The sequence below is a fragment of the Hippocampus guttulatus genome, chromosome 7 (assembly GCF_054856545.1).
Source record: "Hippocampus guttulatus isolate MCC_2025c chromosome 7, RoL_Hgut_1.0, whole genome shotgun sequence".
NCBI lineage: Eukaryota > Metazoa > Chordata > Actinopteri > Syngnathiformes > Syngnathidae > Hippocampus > Hippocampus guttulatus.
This window is the reverse complement of record NC_141267.1, coordinates 8599322-8615176: the sequence shown is the minus strand read 5'-3', so window position 1 is coordinate 8615176 and position 15855 is coordinate 8599322. Positions and strand designations below refer to the sequence as shown.

General features: G+C 40.1%; 1 protein-coding gene across 1 annotated transcript; it reads right to left on the bottom strand.

Moving 5' to 3' along the window:
• Window positions 1-59: 59 nt before the first annotated feature.
• rab3ab (RAB3A, member RAS oncogene family, b) lies at window positions 60-15506 on the bottom strand. The gene is made up of 5 exons (XM_086115172.1): window positions 15455-15506; window positions 8354-8578; window positions 6395-6513; window positions 5635-5759; window positions 60-3467 (listed from the first exon to the last, which is right to left on the bottom strand). Exons 2-5 carry the CDS (start codon window positions 8576-8578, stop codon window positions 3277-3279), a joined length of 660 nt encoding a protein of 219 aa, XP_085971298.1. The 5' UTR covers window positions 15455-15506; the 3' UTR covers window positions 60-3276.
• Between the last annotated feature and the right edge of the window lie 349 nt (window positions 15507-15855).

Below are 15855 nucleotides of genomic sequence, written 5' to 3'. Positions count from 1 at the left end.
ATGACACAGCACGATAGTTGGCCAATCAGTGTCATGCGTAAAGAAAAACAACAGTGCACTTTCAGTTAGTAATGCTTTTATTGTTTTACCACAAAGCACAGATAAAAACACAACAGCATATTCTTTAATTTTACTGGCCCAAACTGAAGGTGAGGAGGGGGTGGGTGGAATAGGCAATGAGACAAGACCAAATGCACATCAGGATCTAAAGTCAACAAGTGCTGCTGAGCTGGATGGCATTTTGTTGTAGTTACTGTATTGCTTTGTAACTGTAACTGAAACATTCATCCTCAAGCAGGCCTGGTGATATAAATGCAGACAAACAGCAACATGGCTCTTTTGTTGTTACCAAGAATTGTTTATTTTCCCCTCTCCTCTTTTTTTTCTTTTTTTGCAAGCCTGAGTCAATAGAACACGACATCAAAGAGTCAAAGGTACACGTTTTACACTTCTGTTTCATAAAGAGAGGAAGACACGAGATAGGAGGATTCATTTTAACAGTTCGGAAAAGAAACAGTCACCACCAGAGGGACAAAATTAGTCTCCTTGCAAGTTTGTCTTGATTATTAGCATAAATAAAATCATCATTCGCTCTCTGACTGGTACATTATAACCTGACATGTTGACAACTGATAAAATACATGCCTCAAAATAGAAAGGATGGAAAAATGCCTTATTTAATTTTAATAAAACGTTTCATGCTTTGTCCTCAATTCTTTGAGTTTATTCTCATGAGGGAGCAGGGGTAAACTTGAAAAATCTTTAATGAAATGAAATAAAATGACCCAAACTTGTGTGGAGCGAAACCACCATAACATTATATTTTAACCAACAACTGCTGATTTTGTTTCATAAAGTGCTGACTTGTTTGAACTGTAGGGCATGTCTTCATTTTAATATTTGATAAACCACGTGAGCATCTAACCAGATGACGGGAATGAAATAAACAAGCCAGTCAAGATGATTGACATGAATTTCTTTACCCTATGATAAATACTATTCTGTGAAAACATGAGGCAACTTAAAGTCTGTTCAGCACCGTCATATTAAATATGTTACATCCATAATATTTCCGAGATCATTTGAAGCTTTGGTACATTGTCCATTAAATACAATAGTTCCTAATATTAGTTTTTTTCAATTTGTTTTATGAGCAGCTGCATTCAGATTGGATTATAAATATAAATTGACACATTTATATTGAATAAATTAAAATTTCAAGTGTTAAATTTGTGATTTTGCCGCATGAACCAAACTGACCGGGACACGAGGTAAGGAGTCAATTGCACACAAACCATCCATACAAGCTTCACAACTAAGACCTGATTGATGCATATAATACTATCTTCATAAAACTGCATATCTTTTAAAAATGTACTTCCAGAAACCTTCATATATGTGTGTGTGCGTGTGTATACGTTTGTTATATTTATATATTTTATACAATAGTCTGATATAAACACCTGAAATACATAAAATTAAATAAAATGCTATTTTGTCAACTCCCTTTTCTCTATATCTTCTTCTACCCAGTTCTTGATGCAGTAAAATAATACAATACACAATAATACAAAAACGTTTGAGAAATGTAAAAAAAACAAATAACATGTAGACACAATGTGAGACACACATATTCATACATGAATGTATAAGAAAATGAATACAGCTGTATTTCAGCGGTCTGTTTCACAAAGCAGGTTCAACAAACCCCGAGTCTAATCCTGAACTCGTGAGTTGATCTACTCAGCTAGAGCAACGGCAAAGAGGAGGGTTGCGTTATTCACCCTACTAGAACTGGAAATAATGTGCTCAAGCGGCGAGTTTGAACACATTTTCAGGAAAACGTGAAACATTGCTGCAGTTGCTAAAGTTGAGGGAGAACATAGCTGCCCGGGTCAATGCTTAAGATTCAACATAGTCCTTTGCACTCACAATAATATAACGGGAAAACTGCTTGAATGGAGGCCCATTAATTTATTTTATTTAGGTGCAATCCTACGGGGTAGATGCGCACTTGGCAACAGCTAAAGATTAAAAATAAAAACATTGCTCAAACTGACCTTGGCATAACACACTTTTCTGACCACCTTGCATATAGTTGTCTTGTTTAAGTACTCAGCGACAAAAACAAACAAACAAACAAAAAAACCCTCCATTTGCAAAGATACGCAGCGCAATACACAATCTGCTGGGATGTGAAAACACGACAAGGATTATGTTGTAAATGTACGGACAGATTAGGTTGTGCATGATGATAAGACTGTGACAAAAAAGGGTACCGCTCAAAAAGAGAATTGTCTGCAAATACAGTACTAAAACATCTATGCGCGGTCTGATAACCATCTCTTGATGAATTGTTAATTCTCTTTGCGGTAATGCTGCACCTTCATCCACAGGATCCTTTTCAGGAGGACATGGCCTGTTTGTCCCAAACCTACTGTGCTTAATGGACTTCACATATGGTGACTCTTTTTTTTTTTTTTTGAAGGCAGACGGCAGAGCTAGGCTATGCCAAAATCTTATTCAATCAATCTGCTGACTGATTGAACGAGGAAATTAAATGGAGTGTGTGGCTTTGAAAGAGTGGGTTCATTGGGAAAAACCTGGTCCCGAGACCAGTTTAGTTTCATAGAGTCTGTTACTATGGTAACTGACTGAGCGCTCAAGTTACCTCTCTCTTTGAAACAGACTTGTGTTACTCCTCTTTCTCTAGTTTGAGTTACCTCTCTTTTTGGAACCGAAAACTCGGCATTCCCTCTATTTCAGGGTTAACAGAGTTTTCACTGAACCTGCTTTGTGAAATGGACCCCAGGTGGAGCGGTACTTCCCACCGAGTACGCAAAACAAGACTCCACCGTTGACTTCCTGTTCACCAGATCAACAAACAGAAAGGTACTGTAAACATCAAAAGGATTTAAATAGCACTCCGATGGTGGATGGATGCCATCAAATCCTTTTAAACACACACACGAAAACAAACAAAAAAAAAAAATCCTGAAGAACCTCACTTTAAATACCGGTAGACTCTGAAACATGGTGGGGTGATTTAAAAATAATAATAAATTAAAAAAAGAAAACGATGTTACAACTCTTTTTGGGGGGGGGGGACATAAACAAAAGCACCTCAAGAGCTGATTTTCTGAGAGAATTTCAAACACTTTTACAAGATGGTTCCTGGGACCACCAGCCAATGGTCCTCCCTCAGAAGAAGGAAGCTGGAAAGTGGGTGAAAAGGGTGATTGATGGACAATGGAAAAAGGGAGCAGATGGGCATCTTTAACATGCACAGTCCTGGTGTGGTGGAGCAGGCTGCTCTGTTAGCTGGGGGCCCTGCTTGGCCCCCGTGATGGCAGGATCACCAGCATCCAGGCTCTCTGACATCTTTTCACATATAATGTCGACCAGACGCTCAAAGGTCTGCTTTACGTTGATGTTGTCTTTGGCACTGGCCTCGAAGAATTCGAAACCTGGAACGGGCGAAAAGGACAAAAATGCTGAACGCTCATGGGGCTCATCTGTGTAGAACAGGTGTGATGTTTCAAATGACTTCTGTTAATTTCGCAAAACATAATATGGTTTAGTTCAGTTCACCAGAGAACGGTAAACACTTGTCAGACTTAATAGGATGGCACTAACTCCATCAGATGTCGAAAGCCGCGGTGTCCAAACGTTTTCTTTGGAGGCCCGCATGCAGAAAAAAGGAAGGATGCAAGGGCCACTCAGAGACTTCAATTTTAATTTAAACATCACCATCAACCATAACAATACGACTGGTTAGCATGTCAGCCTCACAGTGCAGAGGTGCCGGGTTTGATTCCGGCTCCGTGTGGAGTTTGTATGTTCGCCCCGTGACTATGTGGGTTTTCTCTGGGTACTCCGGTTTCCTCCAACATTCCAAAAACATGCATGGCAGGTTAATGGATCAGTCTAAATTGTCCCTAGGTGTGACTGTGAGTGCGAATGGTTGTTCGTCTCTGTGTGCCCTGCGACTGGCTGGCAACCAGTTCAGGGTGTCCCCTGCCTACTGCCTGAAGACAGCTGGCAAAGGCACCAGCACGCTCACACGATGTGAGGGTAGGCAGATTAGAAAATGGATGGTTGGATGATGAAGAGTGTTACTTGTGTCACTCTCCACTTCACCTCTACCCCATCCTCCTCAGCTGACACTGACAGCAGTGCTTATTGAAAAGGGCAAGAGCTTCTGGCTCTTGTTTTACACACATTCGGTGGCACCAAAAAAAACATTGAAAGACTTTACACAATCATCAATTTTGGGTTCGATCAGCAAGTTTGGGGGGAAAAAAAAACCATACTCGATCACAGATTCGATCAGAAGATGGAGCAATATATTTATTGAAACAATATTTAAACCTCAGCTACGTGTGCTAATTTTTGGTTTATATTAGAAGCTGACTGTGTGGTGCAAGTCCCGGTGTCCAAAGACTGCAAAGATTATTTTGTTCTCCGTTGTTTGTCCAGTTTCAACCTGGCCCATTTTCCATTTTCAAAGCTGTTTAGCTCTGGCGTAGCTGTGCCGATTCGGCTTTATCTACACAAATTGTATTGATTTACTGTACATTTATATTTCATCGCATCATGAGAATAGCTCATCTCAAGTTTGGTATGACCTCATTATAGCTCAGATCCTCGCTAAGCAAAAGTCTAGTGCGTCTGTCAGCAATGGAGCTCTTTCCGTGTTTATTCAAACAACATGTCTGCCATCTGGTTGTATCTGTGACTGGCTGAATGTCGGTGGCTATGAGGAAGTAACCTTACGCTGAGTGATGAAAGCTATTTTGAATTAAAGAGATGTTAAAAATTAAAGAAATAACACACATGGTGTTGTTAGTTTTCTTTTTATGTAACTAAAATGGATTTCAGACTTTTTAACCAGTCAAAAAAAGGGAAAAAATTTGCAAGAACACTATTACTTTGTGATAGGATGGTCGAGGCCACGGAGACGGAAACTTTGCCAACAGAAAGGCTTCACAACAGCAACATGACAAAAAAAAATTCACTTTCGGGCACACATATACACAATGGCAGCACAGAACGAGGTTGTGTTTGCTGTAATGTATTATTTCGCAGATCTGATCTGTGAGGTCATTGATAGATTGCACAAATTTCAAAAAATCTAACATTTTCGATCCAGTCGATCAGATCGGTGTCAAGACTACTTGACATCTTTCATTGTTTTTTTTTATTTTTATGAAGTGCTAGGTTTATTCTTTTTTTATTCTCCACTCCACGGGGATAACGCTGGTTCATTTTCCTCCACCAGTGCACCATCAGGTTTATTTTGATATAAAGTTGCTAAATCAATTCTGCACATATGCAGTAAGAAGATGGAATAGTTCAGTGCGTGAGAAGGGAGGGTGGAACACTCCAAATGATCACGATTACACATTTTGCAATGTCGATTAAGACTATAAATAATAATTCCTTTAAATCTAAGAAACTTTATTCATTCGTATTTAAGACATGTTTGGTACCAGTTGCCTCTGTTAAATCCAGCCAAGCGTTACCACAAACACGGTTCCAGGCTGTGAAAAGAGTACCGGTAATAGACGACAGAGAGAGGCTGAATGCAAATGGTGAATCACAAATTTGCACAGCGTATATGTGTGTACTCACCGAGATGTTCAGACAGCTGCCGGCCTCTGTCTCCACTCACCATGCGCTCATCGTCCATATCGCACTTATTTCCAACCAGCAGCACCTGGGCATTATCCCATGAGTATGTCTTAATCTGGGTAGACCTGTAAGCAAACACACACGTCACGCCAAAATAAACTGTAGCACAAGACTGGGACATAAAAAAAAAACATATATATATTACTCGCTTTATGTTTTACAATTATGTGTAATTTTTATGAACTCAATGTATTAAAATAACTGCTGCATCACGGGCCATTGTTTTCAACCCTGCAATGTTTGTTTTTAAAGCGTTATTTATTTGATATCCCTCTATTTACTCAGGATGCGGACAAAAACCCGCATAGTTGAAATCTGTAAGTAACTGACACCCTCCCTCAAAATAAAAGGTGTGTGATTGGGCAAAGCACTCAAAACAGAAAAGATCATAAAGCATCAACGCTTGCAAAAACACACATGAGAACACAAACAAATATGCATAGCAGTATATTACATCATGAAGTCATTCAACTCACATTTTGGCATTTACACAATAACAAATGTAAGGGAATACATGAAAGTTGAACTGACACAGTAGACAACAGGTATAAGTCGGCTAACAACAACAATGCGATCGAAATGGAACATTCATTCATGAGTTGTTAGCTAATATTCCTCATTATTAATGAATAATATTATTCACACATTCATTTTGAACTGGACCAGGTTGAAATATCCCAATATTTCCCTTCTCACATACCAGTCCTGGACGGCATTGAAGGATTCCTCATTGGTGATGTCATACATGAGGATGAAGCCCATGGCACCCCGGTAGTAAGCTGTAGTAATGGTACGGTAACGCTCCTGACCCGCCGTGTCCTTGAAATCCGAGAAATTTGAAGGAAACATCTGTTCACTTTTACGTTAACATGCAGGAAAGAAAATAACAGTTTCATGGTTTACGACCAATTAGGAAACACTAACAGGAGATCTGAGTTTGGAAAATATGAATTTTATATTGACTACATTGTCCATTGCCAGTGAGACGACAGTGTATTAACTCCTAACTGAAGTTATTCATTGGAACTAAATGACTACCGGTACAATGAATCACCCCTGCGGCTCAAGTGAGGATAAGACACACAGAAAAATGATGGGTGTACAAGTAAATATTGAATCGCCAATTCAGAGAAGGGCGATCATTTATCATGCTGCTTTTACCTCACATACCATTGAGTCAAAAATCTTGAGTGGAGTGCACCCTAAATGTGGGATTAAAAAAACAAAACAAAACAACCCAACCCTGCTCTAATGTTGAACATACATGGCCCAGGTGAGATCACAACACATCTTGCAAGACAACAGCAAGTCAATAAAGGTGAACACTCTACTGTTCTATATATCGAGCATGTTGATCATTGATGACGTTAATATTTTGACCCAGCAACTGATTCATTATCCCCCTCTCCTTATACAGCTGCAATCTGAAACTGTTGCAAGGACATAGAGGTACAGTACATTGGTACAGGCTGTCCAATGGCGAAACAGGATCCAAATGGTCCACACAGTTGCATGAATAGTACGTGTTTTCTTATCGCTCTTTTCCTTGTTCTACAATGGCAAGAATATTCGTCTATTTATAGCCAAGTGCAGTGCCGATGTATTTTAAATACTCATCTGCTCATCCACTCAATGTGCTTGTTTGGAGAGGACAGGGTTATTATTTCTGTGACTAAAATGTCAGTGTAGGTAGCGCTGAGTGTTGTTAGGTAACAGACACACGGTGAGTGCCCTATATATAGTCAACGGATTGTGTAAATAATTACATTCAAATGAGATATTTTTTCAAGGATGCAGGGTCATAAAGGCATACTGTACGACATTCGTGCTGATGTATATCACTTCTTTTTTTTTTTGTTGCTGCTACTAATGAATGATTCTATTTTAGTGGGTGCGGGGGATGAGTGATGCTGACTTCTTATACCCATTTAATACATCATGGAAATGCCTTTTTGCATTTAAATAAGTGTGCTCCATCTAATTAGAGCTCAAAACACGCTCATCTTTCTGTGGCTTGTTTGAGAGCGTTGCATAAATGGGGGATGGGGTTTTTGCGCGTGCGTGTTTGGATAACGGAGTCTATTTTCTCAGAGATGTCGAGTAATGGGGGGGGGGCACAGCATCGGTCACCCTACGCTCTTTTTCTGATTGTCTTCCTTCCTGCAGGCAAGACCTGAAAAAAGGCTGACATCAGAGGCAAACATATGCACGCACAGACCTACAAACTAAAATACACACACAGTATGTTTACCTCTAAGAAAACAGGAGGGCATACAGATAACCCTGAGATATTTATCCAAAAGGGCAGACAACATTAGAGTTCACCCATCTATAGACCCTTACCACTGATGTCCTTTTACCTGCAGTGCTTAGTTTCCGGCGCTATATTCGAGGGCACCAACGTAAAAGGAAAACACGAAGAGAAGCCTTATCCACTTTTGGCGTTATCAGTCATCGGTCAAACAATTCCGGTCCAATGTCTACCTTAAAAATATTTTTTGGATTCACCTTTAGATGGATTTTCATTATATCAAAACACATCATGAAATATTTCACTGTGTGCAGTGAATTTATATTACAAGAGTGAATATTGTCATTTTTTGTACCGTTAAAATAAATAAGGTTTCCTGAATTGCGTTGAAGTCAACAAAGGACTTACCCAGATTTGTAGTTTAATCCTCTTATCATTCCTATAGATGGTCTTCACCTTGAAGTCGATGCCCACCGTACTGACAAAGGCGGGTGTAAAGGAGTCATCGGCGTAACGGAACAGGAAAGAGGTTTTACCCACACTACTGTTGCCAATGATGAGGATCTTAAACATATAGTCAAAGTTCTGGTCTGAGGACTCCTTCTGTCCGTAGGTCGCTGTGGCTGATGCCATCTGTAGACAAAAATGGAGGAGGGGAAAGTCAACTTGTGTGACACCTGGCATTACATAGAATAGGTAAAAGATACATGGAAGACTCAATGCCTAACAGTATGAAAGTTGTGGAACCTGTGTTCATAAAATTCAGTTCACAACCAGCAGAAACTTTTTCGCTTATTGAGCATTGAAAGGACAACCTCGACAAGTGTGTTTTGCAGAAAAGTGCCAATGAGACTCGTGAAAATGTTACACACCTATAGTGTTTCAGTTAAAAAAAAAAAATAATGAACTGAATACACACCACTTAACCGGTTAGACTTTGGCTACTGATTAATTTGAAAATGTGTACTAAATCTGAACACATTGGAGTTTGCATGTTCTCCCCATGCCTGCGTGGGTTTTCTCCGGGTCCTCCAGTTTCCTCCCACATTCCAAAAACATGCATGGCTGGTTCATGGAACACTCAAAATTGACCCTAGGTGTGAGCGTGGATGGTTGTTCGTCTCTCTGTGCCGTGCAATTGGCTGGCAACCGTTTCAGGGTGTCCCCCGCCTACTGCCCAAAGACAGCTGGAATAGGCTCCAGCACCCCCCGCGACCCTAGTGAGGATCAAGCGGTTTTGGAAAATGTAACATGTATATACTGTATATATTTTTTTAAATAGCGATAGAGTGCCTTTTAAAATACAGGATATCTGTATTGTCAGTGTTGTGCAGCGGCAATGTGTTCCTTTCATTATTATTTGCCATAGTAATTCAGATTTACTGAGAGATGATACAAGTATAAAATGATATGGTATTGTCATCTATTTTTAACTGCCTTCTCTAATGCATTTATTTTTTAATTGTAAAAACAAACACAAAGATGACGAGTAAAAGATTTAAAAGGCAACTAAGACGCAAGAAAATCCCAATCATGTGAGTTCATGACTACAAGGACTGAGCAAAGTTGGAGACCTCAGAAAAGATGTTGACTTCAGCCCAGTCAGACACGCTCAGAGTCCCAATGCGCTGCTCTATGTTTAGACCATTATCTTGACTTGCTGCAGTGCAACACTAGACTGCTGAGAGCCTAAAGCACAAAGCAAAACAACTGCAAACTGCTATCATTTTACACGAAGGGATACAGAGATGCTGGATAAATAATGACGTTGCATAACCCCGAAAGGTATAAATGACGCTTTTGTCTGTGCCTGTAAGTGAGAACTACTCTTCTGTTTTGGTCAATGTGCATTGACACTGCAGGCCTTCATACCCAGCTCCAGTTCTATGCCTGTTTTTTTTTAACCCTTTCCCTGAACCTATTTTCAGGGGACCCATATCTCATACTGAGTTGACATTTATCTGAAACAACACAAGCACAAAATGCAGTTAGGCAACAGTGCTGGGCAAAAATACAAAAGCAAATAAAAATGTTCAACATAACATAGAAGTTTAAGAGCAACGGAGCTTCAAGGTTCATCAGCAGTAGGATAGTGGTTCACATACTGTAGATGGTATTTTTTATGCGGTTAGAGGGGATTACAATCTCCTTGAGATAGAGCAGGTTCATGCTGTGAGGTATCTGAACTGGGCCACATGGGACAAGTACAAAAAAAAAACATTCGACCACATGGCAGGACATCAGCTCATAATTTATCACTGCCAACGTTCAGTCTTTGTTCTCTCCGAGTCCCGTTTTATTCAAAATGTATCTTCTCGTGTCACTATTACACATAATGTTTACTCAGTAAACAAGTATTTTGACCAGTCATCTGTCTTTGTACCTTTGATTATACACATTTGTCATTTTAGATTTTTACTTTTTATGCTCAAACTTGGATATTCTGTGGCCATTCCCAATACAATATATATTATTGCCTACCAAAACAATCTCTTAGACCTGTTTTCCACTTGATATTTCATTGATTGGTATTGTAGGTGTCACTGCTGCTTTTAGGTTGACTGCTTTTGGCCCAGTAGCATCACAAAGGGTCACTGCCTTTCAGAGGCACACTTTCCCAGAGGAAATAACCTGTTGACATCTCAAAAGCTTTATCAATGCTACAGACAATACCTAAAGTGACATTATTGGCTGTCATCAAAGGCCAACTAAACAGTATGCAATGTGTGATATTTGTATTGTTTATGTATTTTTGTTAACGTCTGTGTTTTCACCTCCCAGGGTTGACTCACGTGGGGTTATTTATGTGCAATTTTATCATTTGCATGTTGCTGTTTTTTTTTTTCATGTGTTCTGTCAATGTAAGCCCACCAAGATCAGATGTGTGACTTAAAATGTATGTGTAACTAGCCAGTTTGAAAACATCTGTCATATGGCCTTACATCAGAAGTGGGCACTAAATCCACCCTTAGTGCTTTAAATGAACCAAAATGGCAGCACTCTTGCTACAATATCCAGGACTGCGTTGTCACAGTGGAGCTGTAAAAGAAATCCGCGTACAATCCTTTAAATAATAAAAGATGTATTCATATGGCTATAAATTTAGTATAGCTTTTTTAGGGTGTTCAGAGTAAACCCTTGCAAACATCATGGTAGTTCATAAATTATGCAACACATCTAAAAATATATAAGATACATAAAAAATGTTCAGTTGATCTACTAAGCATGTTTTGGGAAATGTGTCAGGCTACCAGAGTACCCCACGGAGCACTGAAGCTCAGTGAGGTAGAAATGATTTCAACTGCACTGTGCTACCCATGTGGCCATATTTTAAGTAATTCAGTCATGAATCGGACTGTCGGTCCTGGATGATGAGGATGATGATGTCCCAAGGTGATAACTTAAATCTGTCAACTACAGCGGATTCACGAGCAATGAGCAGGATTGAGATGGACCTAATCGCTGCTGCCAGCCAGTCAGGCACATTTAATTAATCAGTGTTGGCTGTATCTCCGCAGACTGCAAGTTCAAGTTCTGCTGGGACCATGCACACCTCGCCTGCTTGAGAAAGCAGTTGAAACCCCTGACATTGACCTCCTGGGCGCAACCTGACCCCAGAGGCAAGGGTATGAATGTACAAGTGTTTTTAAGGTGCTCCTTTACACTCATGTAAACAACCATCCATCCATTTTCGATAAAACTTGTCCTCATTATTGTCAATGGTGAGCAGTAGTCCATCCCTGAAGACTTTGGGTGAAAGGCAGAGTACATCCTGCATCAATACTGTAACCTTGCAACATCCTTAATAAAAATTCAAACATGGCTTATCATGTGACTACCAGTGATGTAATTCAGAAGATCACATTATTCCTTTTAATGCAGCAGCTGGCCTCACAGGTTGTTTGAGATGGCATTCCCCCCCCCCCCCCTTTCCCTCCAATCACATGCCTCTTTTTCTAGGCGTGTGGATACAGATGAGAGGAGGAGGAAGATATAAATAGCACCGCTTCAGCTTTTTTTCCCTTTTCTGCACAGCAAACAGAAAAGCGAAGCACATAAAAGGGTGGTGCAGTTCTGAATGAAAACAGGAATCCAAACACAATGCTAAAATGGCTGCTTTGTCATCTTTTTAATTTCAAGACATGATGGTAAACTGTAAATAAATCTGTGTGTGTGTGTGTGTGTAGAGATGTGCAACAGATTCCTTCAGTTTTTCATTGATAAGGTCTATACAGCTAGGACTCCGGTCTCAAATACCGGGTTTCAAGACGATGCATAGCACGGAGTCAGCCCTGTTACGCGTTTCTAATGACATCCTCCTGGCAAATGACTCTGGAGACCACGTTCTGCTGTTCTCGCTGTATCTGCTCCCATTGGGTTCCATCTTAAGGAAACATGGTATTCCCTTCCACTGCTATGCAGATGACTGCCAGATCTATGTCCCACTGAGCAAGAAAGACGCCTTCTCATTAAGGCCACTCCTATCCTGTCTGGAAGAAATCAAAACCTGGATGGTACAAAATTTCTTGAGATTCAATGAAAAGAAGACAGAGGTGATATTGTTTGGTCCCAGTGGCCCTTGTACATTCCATCCTGTAGACTTGGGCCCCCTGTCTCCTTATCTTAAGTCAACAGTCTCAAACTTGGGCCTTAAACTGGACAGTGATTTCAAACTCGATCGGCAAATTGGTGCCGTTGTTAAATCCAGCTTCTTTCACCTTAGACAGCTGGCCAAAATAAAACCTCTCCTCTCACATGAGCACTTTGAGACAGTAATTCATGCCTTTGTCACATCCCGGCTCGATTACTGCAATGCCCTTTACTTTGGAGTCAGCCAGTCCTCCATTAAGCGCCTTCAGCTGGTCCAGAATGCCGCTGCTCACCTCTTGACTGGTACTCGTAAGAGGGAGCACATAACTCCTACTCTGGCATCCCTTCACTGGCTCCCCATTCATTTTAGAGTTATTTTCAAGATCCTCTTAATTGTTTTCAAATCTCTGAATAATCTCGCGCCACCTTACCTCTCTGAGCTCATCCGCCCCTACACACCTGCCCGGCGCCTCAGGTCTGTGGACCAGACCTTATTAGAAGTACTAAGAACTAAACTGAGGCTCAGAGGGGATCGAGCCTTTTCTGTTGCTGGTCCCTCTCTCTGGAATGACCTCCCACTGAACATTCGGCAAGCCTCCTCGCTGCCCATCTTCAAAACCCTCCTCAAAACTCACTTGTATTATTTGGCATTCGACTCAGCATGACTTAGATTTGTTCTTGGTTTTACTGTTTGGTGCTTTCTACCGCCTTTATTACCGATTTGTCTTACTGTTTATTGTGCATGTTAAATTGCTCCATGTACAGCACTTTGTATGCAGCGATGGCTGTTTGAAAGTGCCCTATATATACTGTTGACTTGACTTGACTAGTACGAAAGGAGTTTCCAAACTTGGTCACTAGACAGTTGAGATGGACCCTCCCAGGCTAGCTTAGCACTATCTAGCTCGTACAACAGAACACGGCTAGATTTAAAAGTGTACCAAAAACTAGAAAAACACCCTGGGTTCTGTCAGGGGCCAGGATATGATGAAGGAAGCTGGACGTTAATGTAAGTTATTTTAAAATAAAAAGGACACCCTTTCCTTAGGATGATGCATCACTGCATCAACATGCTGGTATTCAATAAAGATATGCTTTCGACAACGTATGGCGTAGATCAGAGGGGAGTCAACCCCAATACTCGAGTGCCCCTATTCAGTGTTTTTTTAGATGTCTCCCTTCTCCAACACAACTGATTCAAATAACCAGCTCATCAGCAAGCTCTGAGAAGCCAGAAAATTATCTTGACCATTTGAATGAGGTCTGTTGGAGGAGGGAAACATCTAAAACATGTAAGATAGTGGCCCTCGAGGACTGGAGTTTTACACCTGTTTTGTAGATAAAGCGCTGTTTGCCATTTTGATCAAATTAGATTTTATTCATTGGACTATGACGTGCCTTTTGCCAAAAGTACAATTAGTAACCAACTGTAGTCGTTTTGGAACGTGTTCGTTCCTTTCAAAACGGATAGCAAATGTGGATGTTATTTGCAAGTCTGAGCTCTAGTAAATATTTTATTTTGATTGCAACATTAATTTTACAGTCACAATCAGTATTTCTTGAAATTGCAATTTTTAGAACATCGCAGTTCGATAAAAGTCTCCTCATTTTGTTGATTCTTAATTTGACAAAAATAAATTTATTCAAACATATTGATGCAGGTATATTTGTTTAACTTGAAAGAAAGGCGTTTCAGTGAACTGAAGATACTTATCAACAAGAAATAAAATGTGGTTCCATAAGTAGGTGTTCAAAATGCTCTTTCTACTAACGCAGTACACCCGCAATGATTTCTCTCAGCCAACCAGCAAAGGAACAGAATAGACCATTCTGTGAATGTACTATATTATTTATACATATACTGTACATACATGATATATAAACATATGCAGTATATATATCATGAACGTTTATTCATGAGTGCATTTTGACCCATAGTTTTTAGCATGTCTGCCTCAAAGTTCTGAGGTTTGGAGTTCAAATCTCGACTTTGTTTGGGGAGTTACCCCATGCTTGTGTAGGTTTTCTACAGGTGTTACAGCTTACTCCAGCATCACAAAAACATGCATATTAGGTTCACTGAAGACTCTAAATTCTCCAGAATTACAAATGTGAGGATGCATGTTTCATTTCTATATGTGCCCTGTTATTGGCTGGCGATCACTCTGGAGAGGCTCCAATTACCCGGACCTTAATGAGGACAGGCCTGTAGAAAATGGATGGTTGGCAACCTGATGACACACACCCAGTGAACCGTATGAATCTAATACATTATAAGTTACCAGTATTTGGTCCATGATACATTAATCATGTAAATCCAAATGTGACGGTCGGTTTTTCCACCAAGACATTCATTGATGTTACTGGTTTAGCATCAAATCTTTAAACCTGTCACAGATAATAATAACGGCCCTCGTGGTTTATTTTAAATAGCATCAAATCATCAATTAATATTGCAACATACAGCATGTCCATCTTTTTGCACCACTAAATATTAAAGCAGTAATTGAAATAATGCATGTTTTCACGTCAGACCGAGAATGTGGTTGAATGAATTCACAGTTTCTTTGTGCATTCAGATCAATTAGGATCCATTATCTCGATTAGCAACATCCGACAGTGAAACGCATATGCTCGCAGGATAGGACGCCCTGCATCACCCCAAATACTCTCGTCACTTGCCTTCAACGCCCATCCAAAGCCCCAACAAATAAATGCGCTCATCTTATTATTGGTTTCGCATTTCACAAACAGCTGTTCAAATGCTTTTAACAGCTCACAATTAACAATTGCTTGCGAGGTATTTTAAGAATTGATCGTAACAAATTAATCATAATTTAGTATATTCATTTGAATAGGAATATTCTATGATAAAGCATCATACGCTATATATTTATTACAAACAAAGCTGACTCCCACCTTGTAGATTCCTGTCCTGCTGCTGTCCACCGCGTCCTGCACCCGCAGAGACAAAACCAGGATTAAGTTAGAAAGTGGAAAGGCTTAGATTCCGTTTACACTTCCAAAATAAACGTGTACTTTCGTTTTCAATGTCGTATACCTGTATAACAGTAATAATCTAAATGGTATGGGTTACAAAATCATCGCTCGGGAGTCAAAACAAATAGATTTAACTGGCTGCACCCCCGTCCTTTCTTCCTTTTTGATTTTATTTTGAAGGCAATATTTGTTTGTGTCATTTTTTTCTACCTCTACTCACTACTGGCCCACCGTGCACCAGAGATGGACAGCCCGTGTGGCCAATCAAGAGCCACACTGGAAATACACACCCAAACCTGACTTTTTTTTATTGATGAGAG

Coding starts and splice junctions, on each gene's coding strand:
- rab3ab (XM_086115172.1), bottom strand. CDS start 8,578: ATGGCATCAGCCACAGCGACCTACGGACAGAAGGAGTCCTCAGACCAG. Junction 6,514..8,353: donor GGATTAAACTACAAATCTGG/GTAAGTCCTTTG, acceptor TCGGATTTCAAG/GACACGGCGGGTCAGGAGCG. Junction 5,760..6,394: donor TTCAATGCCGTCCAGGACTG/GTATGTGAGAAG, acceptor GTTTGCTTACAG/GTCTACCCAGATTAAGACAT.